General features: G+C 37.8%; 1 protein-coding gene across 6 annotated transcripts in view; it reads right to left on the bottom strand.

Moving 5' to 3' along the window:
* Positions 1 to 22,941, bottom strand: part of RRAGB (Ras related GTP binding B) — a 63,565-nt gene that overhangs the window by 27,616 nt on the left and 13,008 nt on the right. For 5 of the 6 annotated variants that reach the window (XM_053891567.1, XM_019439336.2, XM_019439334.2 and 2 more), the window contains 3 exons: positions 22,483 to 22,705; positions 6,908 to 7,003; positions 4,558 to 4,680 (listed from right to left, as the gene is read on the bottom strand). In XM_053891567.1, coding sequence (XP_053747542.1) covers positions 4,558 to 4,680; positions 6,908 to 7,003; positions 22,483 to 22,705 — 442 coding nt within the window. The remainder of the gene's footprint in view (positions 1 to 4,557; positions 4,681 to 6,907; positions 7,004 to 22,482; positions 22,706 to 22,941) is intronic. The other variant, XM_019439337.2, reaches the window with a different exon arrangement.

The raw sequence follows: 22,941 nt of genomic DNA on the forward strand, positions 1-22,941 counted from the left end.
CATCAAAAGGAGGTAGAGAAGAAAAACAAACAAGACCTAAACCAGCAGAAGGAAGGAAATAATAAAGATCAGAGCAGAAATAAATGATGGAGAAAATTAAAAAATCAATAGAACAGATTAATGAAACCAGGAGCTGATTCTTCGAAAAAATTAAATTAATTAGCCTCTAAGCTGTCTGATCAAGACAAAAGGAGAAAAGACCCAAATAAATAAAATAAGACAGGAGAAATAACAACCAACCATATAAAAAAGCATAAGAGAATATTATGAAAAACTATATGCCAACAAATTGGACAGCCTAGAAGAAATGGATATATTCCTAGAAACATATAAACTACCAAAACTGAAACAGGAAGAAATAAAAAACTTGAACAGACTGATAACCAGCAAAGAAACTGAATTAGAAATCAAAACTTGGGGCACTGGGTGGCTGAGTCAGTTAAGCATCCAACTTAGGCTCAGGGCATGATCTCACCGTCTGTGAGTTTGAGCCCCGAATCAGGCTCCGTGCCAACAGCTCAGAGCCTGGAGCCTGGTTCTGATTCTGATTCTGTGTCTCCCTCTCTCTCTGCTCCTCCCCTGCTGGGTGCTCTCGCTCTCGCTCTCTCTCTCTCTCTCAAAAATAAAAAAGATAAAGATAAACAAACAAAAAAAAAAAAGAAATCACAACTCTCCCAACAGATAAAAGTCCAGGGCTAGATAGCTTCACAGGCAAATTCCACTAACCATTTAAAGAATTTCAAAAAATAGAAGAGGAAGGAAAACTTCCAAATTCATTCTTTGAGGTCAATATTACCCTGATACCAAAACCATATAAAGACACCACTAAGAAAGAGAACTACAGGTCAATATCCCTGATGAACATAGATGCAAAAATTACCAACAAAATACCAGCAAACTGAATTCAACAATAAATTAAAAAAATCATTCACCACAATCAAGTAGGATTTACTCATGGGTTGCAAAACTAGTCCAATATTTGCAAATTAATTAAGATGATGCATCACATCAATTAGAGAAAAGGTAAGAACTATATGATCATTTCAATAGATGCAGACAAAGCATTTGACAAAGTACAGCTTCCATTCATGATAAAAACCCTCAACAAAGTAGGTTTATAGAGAACACACCTGAACATAATAAAGGCCATATATGAAATACCCATAGCTAATGTCATCCTTAATGGGGAAAAACAGAGTATTCCCCCTAAGGTCAGGAACAAGACAAGGATGTACACTGGCACCACTTTTATTCAACATAGCACTGGAAGTCCTAGCCACAGCAGTCAGACAACAAAAAGAAATAAAAGACATCCAAATTGGTAAGAAATAAAATATTCATGATTGGCAGAGGACATTATACTACATATAGAAAACCCAAAAGGTTCCACCCCAAAACTGCTAGAACTAATAAATTCATTAAAGTCACAGGATACAATATCAGTGTAGAGAAATCTGTTGCACTTCTATACACCAATAATCAAGCAGCAGAAAGAGAAATTACAAAAACAATACCATTTACAACTGCAACAAAAATAAGATGCCTAGGAATAAACCTAACCAAAGAGGTGAATGACCTGTACTCTAAAATTATAAAACACTGATGAAAGAAATTAAAGATGACACAAAGGAATGTAAAGACATTCCAATCTCATGGATAGGAAGAACAATGTTAAAATGTCTATACCACCCAATACAAGCTATACATTTAATGTAACCCCTATCAAAATACCACTAGCTTCACAGAACTAGAAAAAACCTAAATGTGAGGCGTGTTAACCATCAAAATCCTAGAAGAGAACACAGGCAGTAACTTCTTTGACAATGGCAAACTTGTCTCTAGATATGTTTCCTGAGGCAAGGAAGACAAAAGCAAAAATAAACTATTGGGATTATGGCAACATTAAAAGCTTCTGCACAGCAAACGAAACAAGCAACAAAACCAAAAGGCAACCTTTGGAATGGGAGGAGATATTTGCAAATGACATATCTGATAAAGAGTTAGTATCTAAAATATATAAAGAACTTCTATAACTCAACACCCAAAAAAGGAATAATCCAGTTAAAAAAATGGGCAGAAGATATGAATAGACGTTTTTCCAAAGACAACATATAGATGGGCAACAGACCCATGAAAAGATGCTCAACATTACTCATTATCAGAGAAATGCAAATCAAAACTACAATGAGATATCACTTCACACCTGTCAGAATGGCTCAAATCAACAACATAAAAAACAACAGGTGGTGGTGAGGATGTAGATGAAAAGGAACCCTCTTGCACTATTGGTGGGAATGCAAACTGGTGCAGCCACTCTGGAAAACAGTGTGGAGGTTCCTCAAAAAATTAACAGTAGAACTACCTTAAGATCCAGCAATTGCACTACTGGGTATTTATCCAAATAATACAAGAACACTAATTCAAAGGGATACAGACACACACCCTATGTTTACAGCAGCATTGTTTACAATAGTGAAGATATGGAAGCAGCCCAAAGTGTCTATCAATCGATGAATGGATAATAACATGTACACACACACACACACACACGCACGCACATGCACACACACACAGTAGATATTACTCAACTATAAAAAAGAATGAAATCTTGCCATCTGCAATGAAGTGGATGGAGTTGGAGAGTACTATGCTAAGCGAAGTAAATCAGTCAGGGAAAGATAAATACCATATGATTTCACTCATATGTGGAATTTAAGAAATAGAACAAACAAAGGGGAAAAAAGGACAGCATGAGAGAGTGACAAATCAAGAAACATACTTTTAATTAACAGAACTGATAGTTTCTAGAGGCCAGGTGGTTGGGGGATATAGAGGATGATGATTAAGGAGTACACTTGTGATGATGGGCACAGGGTGATGTATGGAATTGTCGAATCACTATATTGTATATCTGAAACTAATAATAACACTATATGTTAACTAGAATTAAAATAATTTTTTAATTGTAAATTAAATATATAAAAAACAATGAAAATCTTAACTAAAGGATTCCAACCTCTAAGGATTTACTATTTATAAATGAACTTATTCATTATGAACACTCACATCAGCTGAAAATACTTCTACCACTTTCAGATTTTAATAAAACCATGTATTTTTATAGGCTGAATATTTAGATATAAAGTTTCTAGTAGGAAGCAAAAATGAGTTGCTCACCAGAAGAAAATTCACAGGGCAATTTACTGAAACCATGTGAACCTTCGAAAGGTAATTCCTAGACCAATGGTGGAACAGGTTCCCCTTGCTTGACTTCAACTCATTCAGTGAAAATGGTTGATCACAACTAAACTTGGTCTTCAAGAGAAACCAAAGCCACCTGTTACTGTTAGTGAGAAAGAGGGAACTTATATAAGGTTAACCTCTATGATCATATGTGGTGGATAAGGCAGGAGAATACTGCTGAAAGCAGGATTCTGCCATGCCAATGTGTATCAAGATGGTAAGAATAGCTCACTTGTTTGTTGCTATTCACACTAGAAGCAAGAGGTTGCAGGGTAGTAAAACTGCAAGCAAGTGACTCCTGCCAGTGAGCTGAAGCAGAAAGTCACTCTAGTTAGAACTCCTTGCGGCAGCTGTACCACCTAGCAGGATAGATGACTCAGAAACTACAGTTACAAATAATGTTTTCACAAAGGATGGAGTAGGAAAAATTACAGTACACATTCTCTGCCCTCTGTTGCTATAATAACAAAAAGAACCTACTTTTTATAGTATGACAACTATATGGTAAGCTTTGTATTAGGGCTTAACATTGCCTTGTGCCATTTATTCCATACAATAAACTTATGATATAGATGTATTATCTCCATTTTATAGAAGGGAAACCAAGCTCAGATAGATTTAGAAATGTGTTTTAAAACCATCAGGCATTGGTAGAGCTCAGTAACCAATTATTTACTGTGAGTTGCTCTTAGAATTATATTTATTAAACTGATCAGCAATTATATGCAGTGTTTTATGACATCCTTAATTAGCTTCTGTTACTGTTCTTTAAAATTTTACTTATAAATATAATACTGCAACCCCCTTAAGGCCATACACACAGTAGGCTCTATAGTTAAGCTGAATTTATATGAGAAAAATAAAAACGCCAAGGCACCTCTTTCCCCTTCCACCTCTCCATCTGAACTCTTAGCTAAATCACTAAAATGACCATTATACCTCTTCCATGTTAAAAGTTTTCAAATCAGTCTTTTGGAGAAAGGGGTAGGATAAGAGTTTTCTCAAAAGGAAAATACCCCTTATTTCATAATAAAAGTCAATAGGAAATTAGGAATTATTTAACACAAATGAATAATTTTTAGCAGAAATAATCTAAACTCTATAATAAGGCATGCTTGTAAAAATCTAAGTTTTACTAACTACTAAAGAGCTACACACCAAAGGACTTCTTTTGGGTCACCTGTAAATAAGGTTATATATGCTGATGCAATGACGAGAGGGAAAAAGGTTCTTCCTGAAAGTAACAACATGTTGTTCTCTGTTGCTGGATAGAAGGTAAGTGTGAAGTACACCTGCAGAACAGAAAGTTCTCACCAGAAAAGTAGCTCTCTCAAACAAAAGGACTTCATCAGCCTCAATAATTTCAGCAAAATTCCTTAGGTTCATTTCCAGCTGCTGAACATTGGGGATCAGCTGATAAACAATGCTGGACCAAGCCTAACGGAACAGAAGCACAGTGTAATATTACTAACAGGTAGGCAGTCCCAGACCTTTGCAAATGAGTAAGTATACTATAACATATGGACAGCAAAATATGGTGATATAGAGTCCCAAACAAATACTTGTAACGAATATGGTATGACACAAACAAAATGAGATGAAGGTGATATTTGATTATTATCCTTCAGATGGATTTTTTTAAAGTTTCAAACACTTATAAAATGCTGGAGAAACTTCTTTCCATTGATAATTTTTTAAAAATTAATAATTTAATTCCATGACGTTTGCCTTAAGAATAGTTGAAAACTCTGATTTACTGGACCAAATAAAACGTTTGTAATCCAGCCATTCAACAAATATTTAAGTGCAATAATGTAGACCACTCTAAATATCAGAAGATAATAGTGCTATATTTAACATAAATCCAAGAATCAATTTTGTAAAAAATATCATCAGAGTCACATGGAAAAATGGCCCCTCCCCTTAATGGGATAATGTACAAAAGAAATCACAAGAGAAATTAGTGGCATTGTCATTCCAAAAGGCTTATTATTGTCAGTTGTATAAATTATTGATCCAATTGAATTAAAAATGGTCCATTGTGTGATTCCTAAAACTGACTTCATCCAGAGAAGTATTACTAATGTAAGTAGTTGAAATTAACCACACCCTCCCTCTATTCTCTTAAGGCTCTTTTATTTGCATTTCCATTGTAATAATTCCTTCCAATTTGTCTGATAAGCTTGTTCTTCTCTCCCCTACTAGAGGGCAGGAACCTGGTCTTAGTCAATTTGTGTGTCCAACAGCATTAAGCAGTTATGCAACGAGTGCTTGTAGAATAAAACAAAATAAAAATTTAAGTCAGCTCTATGCAACATTGATGTAAGAGATAGTAGTGCCATGTCTCTGTTCCAATTAGTTTTATTACTTAAGCATAGGGGTTCAGGTTCCAAGTTCCCAGGTCGGTGTTAATGTCACTGCTGAATTTACCTTGGAGAAGGCACCAAAGCTAACCACAGCAGAGACATTGTCACTCACAGCAGTGTTGTGATTAGCCAATTGTCTTTGGTCGTGTTATGTATTGCCATCCTTCACACCGCAGTTGGTTCTTATCAGTGCGTCATGTCCATCCTTATTCACGGTTACCTGTTCTATGGGAATAAGGCTTTGAGAGAAATTCGGCCCAAATTAATCTGGAGCAGTATTTCCTAGACAGGTATCTCAAAATGATCTGTTATTAGAGTGAGGCTGAGTCAACAATATTGGGAAAAAATGAATTAGTTTAAAAAAGAAATCAATGGCTATTTTTAATGCCCATTGGTTTTTCTCCTTGGCAAATCAGGTTTCTGTGCTTCTCTGGTTGTAGATAATTGTCAGATGCAGTTGATAATGAGGCTGTAGCTACCAGTGACAGAGAAAGATGCTTTCCCACCCAGAGTCAGACTTGTCAATGAATATTAGCAGCAGGAAGGAAAGGTCTGACCAGGAGAGGACCCCAAAGAAGCCAGTCTTTCAAATCACCAGATCAGTAGGGAAAAAGCAGGATAAGGAGCCTATGTGCCAATAATGTAATTTCAGCTTAATCCATAACATAGCTATTATAACCTCTACAACTACTACAAGCAGTGTTTCCATTCCAGCAATGGAAACAATCCTGGTTAAAAGAATACTAGTCTCCAATATGGCATGAAAGTTGCTGCTACCATATTCTAGGCATAACATATCTCATTTTAAGACTCTCTTTTCCAATATCGTCCCTAAATGTTGTTATTCTACTGCCATCCAAACTGAAGCAGACTAGTTTATATACTGAAGAGATACCTGAATATTACACACAGATCCAATCAGCATTGAGACCACAACAGGTCACAATGGATGATGGCCAGTAAAACCTCTGCTGTCACAAAGATCAGTATGAAATTAATCATGATGAAACTGGCTAGTTCAGTGTCACTTGGTAGGTATCTCAACACAATTCAAGATCAAACCCCAAATCTCTTAAGGTTAAGTTTGATAGTTTTCAAATAGGGTAGAAGAGTTATGTGAGCAAATCATAACGGAAAACTTTCCTAACCTGGGCAAATAATTTATTGTAGATTATTTCCTTTTTCAGTTCAACACATCTAAATGGATATGACAGAGTTTAAAATCTTTTACTTTTGACAATACCCTTTTAGCTTTTTTTCATTTTCTTAAGTAAGGGCACTAAGGGAAACATACACACCTTATAGAGAGTTTCATCCCAGATAGATGTTCGGAAACAAGAACATTCCAATGGGCGAGACAAACGCCTCAGATCTTCTTCTCGCTCTTTAAAAATCTGAATTAAAAAGTCCACATACAGATTAGCATATAACAGCTCTTCTCTTTCATTGTAAAATCTGAAATGTAATTATTTCAGTGTATTTTAAACAAGAACATTTCCTCTTTCCTCAGAGGAGTGTGTACATTACTTCGTAAAATAGGATGGCAGAAATTATTTCAGGTCAGGTCTAAAAGTACAACTACTAGAATTCTTCAGGCTTCTGCTGCTTGTGCTGAGTGCTCACTGAGAGCACTGTGTTGGGAAAAAAAATTACCATACAGAGGAGTGTTTATAAAATATATCGAATGTTCCAAATCACCTAATCTGGGTCAATTTAAGGTAATAATATTGTAAATTAAAATACTTTAACCTTTGTAGGTATTTTTCTCTCTCACACAAATATATGCATATACTCAAATATATTCTCATATATATTATTTCTGAATGGACTATATTTATTTGGCTATATAACACCCCCCACACACAAACAGAAATATCTATCCATTTTGGTATGATATGTATCTATGTATAAATGCCCACATACACATCGAAGAATACCTATTTGTACAAATATATATATACACAGGTATTTTCCATGACTGGGTGGGTTTGTAGTGAGCGCATGTATACACTGTGGTGGTTAATTTGATGTATCAATGTGGCTAGGCCACAGTACCCAGACATTTGGTCAAACAGCAGTTTAGATCTTCTTGTGAGGCATTTTTAAATGAGATTAATATTTATATTAGTAGACTACTCCATAATGTGGGTAGGCTTTATACAATCAGTTGAAGGCCTTAAGAGAAAAAAGGTCACCATTCCGCCAGGAAGGGGGAATTCTGCCTCCACACTGACTTCTGAATGGAACTGCAATAACTACTCTTTCCTGGGTCTCTATTGTATCAGCCTGTCCTGCAGATTTTGGACTTGCCAGTCTCCACGATTGTACAAGTCAATTCCTTAAAAACCAATCAATCAATCAATCAATCCCCCCTCTCTCTCTACACATACACACACACACACACACACACACACACACACACACACACACACACACTTATTGATTCTGTTTACTTGGGGAACCCACACATATACAATAAACTATCTATCTTGCTTGAAATTGATATTTAGGGAAGCACCCTAGCCACTTTGACTTCAAAACTTGCAAGTTTTAATCTTTAATTAAATGAAGTACACTTTTATTAATTGAGCTTAAAATACCACAAAGAACATCATATATCTTTGGGGATATATTCTATAAGCATTTAGGAAACAATAAATTGATTAATAAAAATGAAAATTAATTTAAAAAATCCATAAGGACCTTATTTGTTGGAATGCTCTGTTTTTCTATTGCAAATTGGGCCAGGTAATGAGGTGATTTTTAAAGGAAACAAAACAGAAAACAAAACAACAGCAAGAATAACAATAACACAGCCCTCATAATCCCAAGACTCAAGCTACATGCAGATATTCTACTGAATTACAACAGAATTAATACTTCGTGAGAAAAGGAGAGAGAGAAGGAAAAAAGACTAGATACTCAAAAATAGTTTTCAGAGTCAAATACAGAACCCGGTCAAGTTGTTTATAACCTGTAAGTTACCTAGAAACACCAAAATATGCCCAAACACCAAACACTGGAGGCAATACTGTAACTAGTTATACAAAAAAAGTATTCCTGACTGTAGCTATTACCATAAAATTCCTTTAAATAAAGGGTATCCTTAGACTCCTAGGTTCCAATCCAAAAAGGAACTGTATTCTTCTGTATCACCAAAATATTCTGAAACTGCTTTTCTTACCTTTATCCTTACAGGATCTTCTCTTTCAGCTTAGACTTTAAAATCAAATCCTCTTATATTGCATAAACTAAAGTTGGACTATTTTTGTTACTTGCCAGACCTGGGGTCTCATAGCTAGCTAGGAGTCATCTCTTTCTACTGTGTCTTCTTTGGTTAATTTATGTGTACTAATCCCCATGCTAGAAAAGAAGCCAAAGATACCATATCAGTGTAATTAAGAGGGACTGGGCATTGAGCCTAACCCAAAGTGATTGGCACTTCTATTGGTGCATAAATATTTTCTAAGTTAACCTAGTGAATGCAATAACCCTTCTTCATCTCACCCCTGGTGGGTCTTCTAGCCTTCACAGTAACTACCTCTTCTGAAGGACAATAAAACAGGATAAGTAAACATAAACATACATAAAGGAGGATGTAAATGGAGAAGATGGCGGACTAGGAGGATGTTAAGCTCATTTTATCCCACGGACACACAAAAATAACAGTCACATCAGTGCAACCAAACAAGAAAATAATCTAAAGACTGGCAGAAAGAGTTTCCATAGCTAATAGAACACACTGAAAGGGTGAGGGGCAGAGATGTGGGGAACCAAACTCTCAGCCAGACTAACCACAAATGGGAGGTACACCACAAGCATGGAGAAGGGAGAGGAGCAGACCCCACATTAGGCACCCCAGACATAGGGATCTGCACTAGGAAGATAAGTCCCCCTAACATTTGGTTTTGAAACAAGTGGGGCTTAACTTTATGAGTTTTTATAGTCAGGGGGCTTAAATTCAGGTACTTTAAAATCAGCTGGCTCAGCTCTGGGAGAGCTGGAAGGCAATAGGAAACTAAGTCTTCATCCTCAAAAAGTCAGCATATCAAACAACTCCACTGAGATACTGCATAGAAGCAGCAGTGTGAAAAGTGCTTAGGGTACACATTAAAGAGATTTATTTTCCAATCTCAGAACATGTGAAGGAGGGCAAGGGATCTTTAGGAGACTTCTCCAAGAACAAAAGAACTGGTGGGAGCCATTTCTTTGCACCCACAGCCTAGATAGCTAGACACTTGCAGAAAATACCATGAACACTTTCCACTTTGCTTGCTAACACTATGTAGCTCACCCTCACAATCTCTTGTGGACCGGTCCTATCCAACCCACTCTACAGAGGAGTCCCTCCAAAGCAGGTCCTGCATGTCTCATCCTACAGGGGCCAGCACTACTCCAAAGTAACTCCTGTACTGGGGAGAGGGGAAGATAACCCTTCGACTAAAGCCTCAGTAACCAAGCCTTATAACTGGCAGTATAGAGAGTCCTGGGGCGCCTGGGTGGCTCAGTCGGTTAAGCGTCCGACTTTGGCTCAGGTCATGACTTCCCAGTCCGTGAGTTTGAGCCCCACTTCGGGCTCTGCGCTGACAGCTCAGAGCTTGGAGCCTGTTTCAGATTCTGTGTCTCCCTCTCTCTCTGACCCTCCCCCATTCATGCTCTGTCTCTCTGTCTCAAATATAAATAAACACTAAAAAAAAATTTTTTTTTAAAAAAGAGAGAGAGTCCTGCCAGACATTACTCCTGCAGGCCCTGCGGGAATCTGGCCTGACTCCTGACCCCACACACCAACAAAAGCCTCTCAAGGGACAAGGCAGGGAGAGCACTCTGCTGGTAGGTGCTATTTCAGCCCCTAAAGACAGACCAGGAGAAGAGAGCTGGTTCGTCTCCAGACTCTGTCCACAAATGAAAGCCTCTCATTAGACAATGCAAGGAGAGTGCACTGCAGTTTGATGCTACTGTAGCCCCTGCAAATGTGCTGAGGGCAGGCATCTGGTCTGATTGCTGAAACCACCCAATGATAAGCCCACAGTGGCTTCAGACTGCCCTCTTAACAGAACAGGGACCAAATCCTACCCAGTGCGTGCATAATAGGCAAAGCAGGCCATTATAGCATACTGATAGGAAGGCAAATGTGGCTCAACCAGAAGAATAAGTCATACACAATCCACACAGGAGAAACTCCTGAGGCACCTGGTTCTGATAAACAAGGGACATTGTGCTACAAGCCACAACAAGAACTTTTCTTCATAAGGCTATTACTTTCAATACCAGGAGACATAAATGATCTGACACAGAAACAAACACAGAGTTAGATAAAATGAGGAGGCAGAAGAGTATGTCCCAAATGAAATAGCAATAGAAAATAAAAGCAAAACAGCTAAGTGAAACGAAGATAAGCAATATGTGTGGTAAAGAATTCAAAGTAATGGCCATAAAGAAGATACTCACTGGATTTTTAAGAGGTAGAAAATATAAAAATAACAAATAAGAAATGAAGGATTCAATAGCTGAAATTAAAAATACACAAGAGGAAGACGGAATCAATAGTTTAGAGGAGGAAGAAGACTGGATCATAGAGCTGGAAGAGAGAGTAATTAATAGGAAGAACCAAACTGAAGAGCAAGAAAAAAAAAAGGAATAATAAAAAATAATAGGTTAAGGAAAGTCAACAACATCATTAAGTGTAATAACCCTTACGTCATAGGGATTCCAAAAGAGAGAGAGAAGGGGGCAGAAAATGTATTTGAAGAAATAATAGCTGAAGAATTCTCTAATCTGGACAAGGAAACAGATATCCAGATCCAGGAGGCACAGAGAACACCTAAAACAATCAACCAGAGGAGTACACACAAAGACACATTAAAGTAAAATTGCAAAAAGTAGTGAGAAATAGAGAATTTTAAAAGCAGCATAAGAAAACTTATCCACATAGGAAATCCCATCAGGCTATCCACTGCTTTTTCAGCAGAAACTTGGCAGGCCAGAAGGGAGTGGCATGATACATTCAAAGTACTAAAACAAAAAAATCTGCAACCAAGAATACTTTACCCAGCAAGGCTATCATTCAGAATAGAAGAAGAGATAGAGTTTCACAGGCAACAAAAGTTAAAGGAGTTCACTACCACTAAACTAGCCTTAAAAAAGTTAAAGGGAATTCTTCAAGGGGAAAGAAAAGGCATGACCAGGAAAAAGATTATGAAATTATGATGAAATTATGAAATGAAAACGCTTCATAGGTAAATATAAACATAATAAAAGTAGTAGACTAATTACTTATAATACCAGTATGGAGGTTAAACACAAAAGGATTAAAATCAATTATATCGATAAATATTTCTCCATAGATTCACAAAATAAAAAGTTATGAATTATGACATCATATACATAACAGGTTGTTGATGGCAGGAGTAAAAATTTAGTACTTTTAGAATGGGTTCAAAGTGACCATCTGTATGGGTTAAATTGTAGTGTAGGGCTAACGTAGCTTAAAAAATAATAGCTTTGTTCTGACACTGAAGGTCAAGAGATAATAGCCTTGCTTTACTCTTGTAAATTACGCTTCACACTCTTGTAAATCAGGCTTCACCAATGAAGGAAACAAAAGCTCAAAGAAAAGAGCATCAGAGGCAAGGTCAAGGAGATCCACTGGTTGCAACTTAGCGCAGAAAGTCTAAAACAATCACCTCATCCGGCAACTGTTTCTAGCTCATCTGGGAACTGTTTCTCTGTTCTGTTCCCAGGTGATAATAAAACGATGTGATCAGCCATAAAAACTCTGTATCCTGGTTGTTCAGGGCCACACTCTTATCAAGAGTGTTGGTCCCGATCGGTTGGCCTTGCCTCTCATTGCAATAAACTTTGTTGTGACTGTCACTGGTGCCCATAGCATTCTGTTTCAGGAGTCATGTGGATGCAACACATCAACTTAACATAGACAGCTATAGTCATCAGATGTTATATATGAGCATAATGGTAATCACAAATCAAAAACCTATAATAGATAACCAAAAAATAAAGAGAAAGGAATCCAAGCGTATCAGTAAAGAAAGCCATCAAACCACAAAGAAGAGAACAAGGGGAAAAAAACACAGAAAAACTACAAAAACAACCATAAAACAAATAACAACACAACAATAAGTACATATCTATCAATAATTACTTTGAGTTTAAATGGACTAAATGCTCCAATCAAAAGACACAGCATGACTGAATGTATAAAAAGCAAGACCCTGTCTACAAGAGACTCACTTCACACTTAAACACACATGCGGATTTAACGCAAAGAAATGGAAAAACATTTATCATGCAAATGGAAGTGAAAAAAAAGATGGGGTAGCAAAGCTTATATAAGACAAGATAGACTTTAAAACAAATACTGTAATAAGAGACAACAAAGCATCATGTAACAAGAGACAACAACTACATGATGATAAAGGGAATGATCCAATATGAGGTAAGAACAATTATAAATATTTATGCAATCAACATAGGAGTACCTAAATAAAGAACATAAAGAAACAAACATATAAACACAAAGACAAGCATTGAAAGTAATAATGGCAGGGGACCTTAACACCCCATTTACATCAATGGATAGATCATCAAGACAGAAAATCACCCAAAAAAAAAATAGTGGCTTTGAACACTGGACCACATGTAACTAACAGATATATTCAAAATATTCCATCCAGAAACAAAAGAATACACTCTTTTAAAGTGCACATGGAGGTTCCGGAAGATGGCGGCGTAGGAGGACGCGGGGCTCACAGCGCGTCCTGCCGATCACTTAGATTCCACCTACACCTGCCTAAAGAACCCAGAAAACCGCCAGAGGATTAGCAGAAGGGAGTCTCCGGAGTCAAGCGCAGACTAGAGGCCCAGGGAAGAGGGTAGGAAGGGCGGCGAGGCGGTGCACGCTCCACGGACTGGCGGGAGGGAGCCGGGGCGGAGGGGCGGCTCGCCGGCCAAGCAGAGCCCCCGAGTCTGGCTGGCAAAAGCGGAGGGGCCGGACAGACTGTGTTCCGACAGCAAGCGCGACTTAGCATCTGGGAGGTCATAAGTTAACAGCTCTGCTCGTAAAGCGGGAAGGCTGGAGGACAAAGGGAGGGAGAGCTGCTGAGCCCTCGGACGGCAGAGCTCAGCTTGGCGGGGAACAAAGGCGCCAGCGCCATCTCCCCCGCCCATCCCCCAGCCAAAATCCCAAAGGGAACCAGTTCCTGCCAGAGAACTTGCTCGCTCCGCGCAAACACCCAACTCTGTGCTTCTGCGGAGCCAAACCTCCGGCAGCGGATCTGACTCCCTCCCCCTGCCACAGGGCTCCTCCTGAAGTGGATCACCTAAGGAGAAGCGAGCTAAGCCTGCCCCTCCAGCCCCCGTGCACCTTGCCTACCCACCCCAGCTAATACGCCAGATCCCCAGCACCACAAGCCTGGCAGTGTGCAAGTAGCCCAGACGGGACACGCCACCCCACAGTGAATCCCGCCCCTAGGAGAGGGGAAGAGAAGGCACACACCAGTCTGACTGTGGCCCCAGCAGTGGGCTGGGGGCAGACATCGGGTCGGACTGCGGCCCCGCCCACTAACTCCAGTTATACACCACAGCACAGGGGAAGTGCACTGCAGGTCCTCACCACGTGGGCCAGGGACTCTCCAAAATGACCAAACGGAAGAATTCCCCTCAGAAGAATCTCCAGGAAATAACAACAGCTAATGAACTGATCAAAAAGGATTTAAATACTATAACAGAAAGTGAATTTAGAATAATAGTCATAAAATTAATCGCTGGGCTTGAAAACAGTATACAGGACAGCAGAGAATCTCTTGCCACAAAGATCGAGGGACTAAGGAACAGTCACGAGGAGTTGAAAAACGCTTTAAATGAATTGCAAAACAAAATGGAATCCACGATGGCTCGGCTTGAAGAGGCAGAGGAGAGAATAGGTGAACTAGAAGATAAAGTTATGGAGAAAGAGGAAGCTGAAAGAAAGAGAGATAAAAAAATCCAGGAGTATGAGGGGAAAATTAGAGAACTAAGTGATACACTAAAAAAAAAATAATATACGCATAATTGGTATCCCAGAGGAGGAAGAGAGAGGGAAGGGTGCTGAAGGGGTACTTGAACAAATTATAGCTGAGAACTTCCCTGAACTGGGGAAGGAAAAAGGCATTGAAATCCAAGAGGCACAGAGAACTCCCTTCAGACGTAACTTGAATCGATCTTCTGCACGACATATCATAGTGAAACTGGCAAAATACAAGGATAAAGAGAAAATTCTGAAAGCAGCAAGGGATAAACGTGCCCTCACATATAAAGGGAGACCTATAAGACTCGTGACTGATCTCTCCTTTGAAACTTGGCAGGCCAGAAAGGCTTGGCACGATATCTACAGTGTGCTAAACAGAAAAAATATGCAGCCGAGAATCCTTTATCCAGCAAGTCTGTCATTTAGAATAGAAGGAGAGATAAAGGTCTTCCCAAACAAACAAAAACTGAAGGAATTTGTCACCACGAAACCAGCCCTACAAGAGATCCTAAGGGGGATCCTGTGAGACAAAGTACCAGAGACATCACTACAAGCATAAAACATACAGACATCACAATGACTCTAAACCCATATCTTTCTATAATAACACTGAATGTAAATGGATTAAATGCGCCAACTAAAAGACATAGGGTATCAGAATGGATAAAAAAACAAGACCCATCTATTTGCTGTCTACAAGAGACTCATTTTAGATCTGAGGACACCTTTAGATTGAGAGTGAGGGGATGGAGAACTATTTATCATGCTCCTGGAAGCCAAAAGAAAGCTGGAGTAGCCATACTTATATCAGACAAACTAGACTTTAAATTAAAGGCTGTAACAAGAGATGAAGAAGGGCATTATATAATAATCACAGGGTCTATCCACCAGGAAGAGCTAACTATTATAAATGTCTATGCGCCAAATACCCGAGCCCCCAGATATATAAAACAATTACTCATAAACATAAGCAACCTTATTGATAAGAATGTGGTCATTGCAGGGGACTTTAACACCCCACTTACAGAAATGGATAGATCATCTAGACACACAGTCAATAAAGAAACAAGGGCCCTGAATGATACATTGGGTCTGATGGACTTGACAGATATATTTAGAACTCTGCATCCCAAAGCAACAGAATATACTTTCTTCTCGAGTGCACATGGAACATTCTCCAAGATAGATCATATACTGGGTCACAAAACAGCCCTTCATAAGTTTACAAGAATTGAAATTATACCATGCATACTTTCAGACCACAATGCTATGAAGCTTGAAATCAACCACAGGAAAAAGTCTGGAAAACCTCCAAAAGCATGGAGGTTAAAGAACACCCTACTAACGAATGAGTGGGTCAACCAGGCAATTAGAGAAGAAATTAAAACATATATGGAAACAAACGAAAATGAAAATACAACAATCCAAACGCTTTGGGATGCAGCGAAGGCAGTCCTGAGAGGAAAATACATTGCAATCCAGGCCTATCTCAAGAAACAAGAAAAATCCCAAATACAAAATCTAACAGCACACCTAAAGGAAATAGAAGCAGAACAGCAAAGGCAGCCTAAACCCAGCAGAAGAAGAGAAATCATAAAGATCAGAGCAGAAATAAACAATATAGAATCTAAAAAAACTGTAGAGCAGATCAACGAAACCAAGAGTTGGTTTTTTGAAAAAATAAACAAAATTGACAAACCTCTAGCCAGGCTTCTCAAAAAGAAAAGGGAGATGACCCAAATAGATAAAATCATGAATGAAAATGGAATGATTACAACCAATCCCTCAGAGATACAAACAATTATCAGGGAATACTATGAAAAATTATATGCCAGCAAATTGGACAACCTGGAAGAAATGGACAAATTTCTAAACACCCACACTCTTCCAAAACTCAATCAGGAGGAAATAGAAAGCTTGAACAGACCCATAACCAGCGAAGAAATTGAATCGGTTATCAAAAATCTCCCAACAAATAAGAGTCCAGGACCAGATGGCTTCCCAGGGGAGTTCTACCAGACATTTAAAGCAGAGATAATACCTATCCTTCTCAAGCTATTCCAAGAAATAGAAAGGGAAGGAAAACTTCCAGACTCATTCTATGAAGCCAGTATTACTTTGATTCCTAAACCAGACAGAGACCCAGTAAAAAAAGAGAACTACAGGCCAATATCCCTGATGAATATGGATGCAAAAATTCTTAATAAGATACTAGCAAATCGAATTCAACAGCATATAAAAAGAATTATTCACCATGATCAAGTGGGATTCATTCCTGGGATGCAGGGCTGGTTCAACATTCGCAAATCGATCAACGTGATACATCACATTAACAAAAAAAAAGAGAAGAACCATATGATCCTGTCAATTGATGCAGAAAAGGCCTTTGACAAAATCCAGCACCCTTTCTTAATAAAAACCCTTGAGAAAGTCGGGATAGAAGGAACATACTTAAAGATCATAAAGGCCATTTATGAAAAGCCCACAGCTAACATCATCCTCAACGGGGAAAAACTGAGAGCTTTTTCCCTGAGATCAGGAACACGACAGGGATGCCCACTGTCACCGCTGCTGTTTAATATAGTGCTGGAAGTTCTAGCATCAGCAATCAGACAACAAAAGGAAATCAAAGGCATCCAAATTGGCAAAGATGAAGTCAAGCTTTCGCTTTTTGCAGATGACATGATTTTATACATGGAAAATCTGATAGACTCCACCAAAAGTCTGCTAGAACTGATACATGAATTCAGCAAAGTTGCAGGATACAAAATCAATGTGCAGAAATCAGTTGCATTCTTATACACTAACAATGAAGCAACAGAAAGACAAATGAAGAAACTGATCCCATTCACAATTGCACCAAGAAGCATAAAATACCTAGGAATAAATCTAACCAAAGATGTAAAAGATCTGTATGCTGAAAACTATAGAAAGCTTATGCAGGTAATTGAAGAAGATATAAAGAAATGGAAAGACATTCCCTGCTCATGGATTGGAAGAATAAATATTGTCAAAATGTCAATACTACCCAAAGCTATCTACACATTCAATGCAATCCCAATCAAAATTGCACCAGCATTCTTCTCGAAACTAGAACAAGCAATCCTAAAATTCATATGGAACCACAAAAGGCCCTGAATAGCCAAAGTAATTTTGAAGAAGAAGACCAAAGCAGGAGGCATCACAATCCCAGACTTTAGCCTCTACTACAAAGCTGTCATCATCAAGACAGCATGGTATTGGCATAAAAACAGACACATAGACCAATGGAATAGAATAGAAACCCCAGAACTAGACCCACAAACGTATGGCCAACTCATCTTTGACAAAGCAGGAAAGAACATCCAATGGAAAAAAGACAGTCTCTTTAACAAATGGTGCTGGGAGAACTGGACAGCAACATGCAGAAGGTTGAAACTAGAGCACTTTCTCACACCATTCACAAAAATAAACTCAAAATGGATAAAGGACCTGAATGTGAGACAGGAAACCATCAAAACCTTAGAGGAGAAAGCAGGAAAAGACCTCTCTGACCTCAGCCGTAGCAATCTCTTACTCGGCACATCCCCAAAGGCAAGGGAATTAAAAGCAAAAGTGAATTACTGGGACCTTATGAAGATAAAAAGCTTCTGCACAGCAAAGGAAACAACCAACAAAACTAAAAGGCAACCAACGGAATGGGAAAAGATATTTGCAAATGACACATCGGACAAAGGGCTAGTATCCAAAATCTATAAAGAGCTCATCAAACTCCACACCCGAAAAACAAATAACCCAGTGAAGAAATGGGCAGAAAACATGAATAGACACTTCTCTAAAGAAGACATCCGGATGGCCAACAGGCACATGAAAAGATGTTCAACGTCGCTCCTTATCAGGGAAATACAAATCAAAACCACACTCAGATACCACCTCACGCCAGTCAGAGTGGCCAAAATGAAGAAATCAGGAGACTATAGATGCTGGAGAGGATGTGGAGAAACAGGAACCCTCTTGCACTGTTGGTGGGAATGCAAATTGGTGCAGCCGCTCTGGAAAGCAGTGTGGAGGTTCCTCAGAAAATTAAAAATAGACCTACCCTATGACCCAGCAATAGCACTGCTAGGAATTTATCCAAGGGATACAGGAGTACTGATGCATAGGGGCACCTGTACCCCAATGTTTATAGCGGCACTTTCAACAATAGCCAAATTATGGAAAGAGCCTAAATGTCCATCAACTGATGAATGGATAAAGAAATTGTGGTTTATATACACAATGGAATACTACGTGGCAATGAGAAAAAATGAAATATGGCCTTTTGTAGCAACATGGATGGAACTGGAGAGTGTGATGCTAAGTGAAATAAGCCATACAGAGAAAGACAGATACCATATGGTTTCACTCTTATGTGGATCCTGAGAAACATAACAGAAACCCATGGGGGAGGGGAAGGAAAAAAAAAAAAAAAAAGAGGTTAGAGTGGGAGAGAGCCAAAGCATTAGAGACTGTTAAAAACTGAGAACAAACTGAGGGTTGATGGGGGGTGGGAGGGAGGGCAGGGTGGGTGATGGGTATTGAGGAGGGCACCTTTTGGGATGAGCACTGGGTGTTGTATGGAAACCAATTTGACAGTAAATTTCATATATTAAAAAAAAAAAAAAAGAAAGGGAAAAAAATATTAAAAATAATAATAACAATAAATGTTAATATAATTAATAAATAAATAAATAAGGACCATCAAAAAAATAAATAAATAAAGTGCACATGGAATATTCTCCAAAACAGATCACATGTTACGCCACAAAATAAGTCTCGGTAAATTATAAAAGAGTGAAAGCATATCATGCATGTTTTCTGACCACAATGGTACAAAATTAGAACTCAATCACAAGAAAAAATCTGGAAAGATCACAAATACATGGAGACTAGGGCGCCTGGGTGACTCAGTCGGTTGAGCATCTGACTTCAGCTCAGGTCATGATCTTGCAGTCCGTGAGTTTGAGCCCTGAGTTGGGCTCTGTGCTGACAGCACAAACATTTAAAGAAGAATGAATACTATTCTTCTCAAACTATTCCAAAAAAATATGAGGAAGGAAAGCTTCCAAATTCAATCTATGAGGCCAGCATTACCCTGATACCAAAACCAGATAAAAACTCGACCAAAAAGAAAACTACAGGCAAACTCACTGATGAACAAAGATGCAACAATCCTCCACAAAATATTAACGAACTCAATCTAACAATACAGTAAATAAATCATTCACCATGATCAAGTGGCATTTATATCTGGGATACAAGGCATTTAATATTTGCAAATCAATCAACGGGATACACCACATTAGCAACAGAAAAGAGAAAAAGCATACAATCATTTCAATAGATGCAGTGAGAGCATTTGAAAAAATATAATATCCATTCATGATAAAAACTCTCAACAAAGTAGATTTAAAAGGAACATACCTCAACATAATAAAGACCATATGAAAAACCTACAGCTAACATTCTCAATGGTGAAAAACTGACAGTTTTTCCTCTAAGATCAGGAAAAAGACAAGGATGTCCACTCTCACTACTTTTATTCAACATAGTATTAATAGGAAGTCCTAGCCAAAGCAATCAAACAAGGAATAAAAGGCATCCGTATTGGTAAGGAAGAATTCAAACTTACACTGTTTGCTGATGACATGATACTATATATTGAAAACCCGAAAGACTCAATCAAAAAACTATTAGAACTGGTAAATGAATTCAGTGAAGTTGCAGCATATAAAATTAATATACAGAAATCTGCATTCCCATACACTAATAATTAAGTAACAGAAAGAGAAATTAAGAAAACAATCCCTTTTATAATTGCAAAACAAAGAATAAAATATATAGGAATAAACCAAGCAGATAAAAGACCTGTACTCTGAAAACTGTAACATACTGAAGAAGGAAACTGAAGATGACACTAACAAATGTAAATGATATTCCATGCTCATGGATCAAAAGAACAAATACTGAAATGTCCATACTACCCAAAGCAATATACAGATTTAACGCAATCCCTATCAAAATACCAACAGGATTTTTAACAAAAGTAGAACAAATAATCCTAAAATATGTATGGAACCACAGAAGACCCCAAACAACCAAAGCAATCTGGAAAAATAAGAACAAAACTGGAGGTATCAGAATCCCAGATTTCAAGATCTACTACAAAGCTGTAGTAATAAAAACAGTATGGTACTGGCACAAAAATAAACATAGAGTCCATGGAACAAAATAGAACACAAATACACCCACGCTTATATGATCAATTAATCTACCATAATGGAGGCAAGAATATACAATAGGAAAAAGACAATCTCTTCAACAAATGTTACTGGGAAAACTGAATAGCTACATGCATATGAATGAAACTGGACCAGTTTCTTACTCCATACACAAAAAATGAACTCAAAATGGAGTAAAGACCTAAATGTGAGACCTGAAAATGTAAAATTCCTAAGAGAAAACATAGGCAATGATTTCTTTGACATTGGCAATAGAACCATTTTTCTAGTTACATCTGTTCTGGCAAGGGAAACAAAAGCACAATCAAACTACTGGGACTACATAAAAATAAAAAGCTTTTGCACAATACAGGAAACCATCAATAAAACAAAAAAGGCAACCTACCAAATGGGAGAAAATATTTGCAAATAATATATCTAATAAGGGGTTAATATAAAAAAATATATAAAAAACTTAATAATAATAATTCAACCCCCCCCTCCAAAAAAACCCCAAAAAATCCAATTTAAGAAATGGGCAGAGGACATGAATAGACATTTTTCCAAAGAGGACATACAAATGACCAACACACATGAAAAGATGTCCAACATCACTAATTATCAGGGAAGTCCAAATTAAAACCATAACAAGATATCACTTTACACCTCTCAGAAAGGCTAAAATAAAAATACGCAAGAAATAACAAGTGTTGACGAGGATGTAAAGAAAAAGGGACCCTCATACACTGTTGGTGGGAAGGTAAATTGGTGCAGCCACTGAGGAAAACAGCAAGGAGATTCCTCAAAAAAATTAAAAATATGATTTTCATATGATCTAGTAATTCCACTACTGTGTATTTACCCAAAGGAAAGGAAAATACAAATGTAAAAAGATATGTGGGTCCCTATACTGCAGTATTATTTACAATAGCCATGATATGGCAGCAACCCAAGTGTCCATCCATGAATGAATGAAGAAGATATGGTATATATATACAATGGAGTATTATTCAGCCATAAAAATGAATGAAATCTTGCCATTTTTAAGAACAGGGATCAACCTAGAGAATATAATACTAAGTGAAATCAGGCAGAGAAAGATAAATACCACATAACTTCATTCATTTGTGGAACTTAAGAAACAAGACAAAGCAATAAACAGAGGAAAAAAAGACAAAAAACCAGACTCTTAAATACAGAGAACAAACTCCTAGTCTCCAGAGGGGAGGTGGCTGGGAAAAATGGATGAAATAAAGGGGATTAAGAATACAGTTACCTTGATGAGCAGTGAGAAATGTATAGAACTGATGAATCATTATACTGTACGGCTGAAATATAACACTATATGTTAATTTTACTTAATTAAGAAAACATACAGGCTGCTTAATGATATCACATTGACAAGTTCCTTACATAAACCTGAAAATTACTTGCCAAATGGATATTATATTTCCCTTACCATGGAAAATTTATGAGTATTTTTAAAAAACTTTGAGTGCTTATGCTGAGATTTATTCTTCCTAAAAACAATCCTACCATTTACCTATATCTGTAGAAAAGAAGTTTAGAAAGCATGTCAACCATTTTGTGCAGCACCCTTTATATTTCTTACCAGGTCCCGTTGATCCTCCTGTACCAGATCCATTTTGTGTACTAAGCAAAAGATTTTGGCATCTGGAGAATTCTGCAGAATAGCCTCTAGGCATGATTGGTAATAATGCATGTCCTTTTCCAATTCACGGCTTTCCACATCAAACACATATATCAGAACCTCCACATTTCTGAAGATGTTGTCTCGCTGGCTAGTGAAATAATTTTCCATGAAAGTGTCCTGTCTAGTAGGAAAAAAAAAATCTAGGTAGTAAACAAGTCCTTGGTTTAGTCACTCCTATTTACAATCTATTTTTGTTGGCTTAATCAATGTGAAAGATAATCTTACAGCTTCAAATTACTAGGCAAATAAATAGTAAAATAAATAGGCCAAAAAGGTATGGCCTCACCTTATTTCTTGAGCCCCACCTTGCACCACTCTTTGCTCCTCTCCTTGTGTTCCAAATACACTTTGACCTTC

The sequence above is a fragment of the Panthera pardus genome, unplaced genomic scaffold, assembly GCF_024362965.1.
Source record: "Panthera pardus isolate Hobbes unplaced genomic scaffold, ASM2436296v1 HiC_scaffold_27, whole genome shotgun sequence".
NCBI lineage: Eukaryota > Metazoa > Chordata > Mammalia > Carnivora > Felidae > Panthera > Panthera pardus.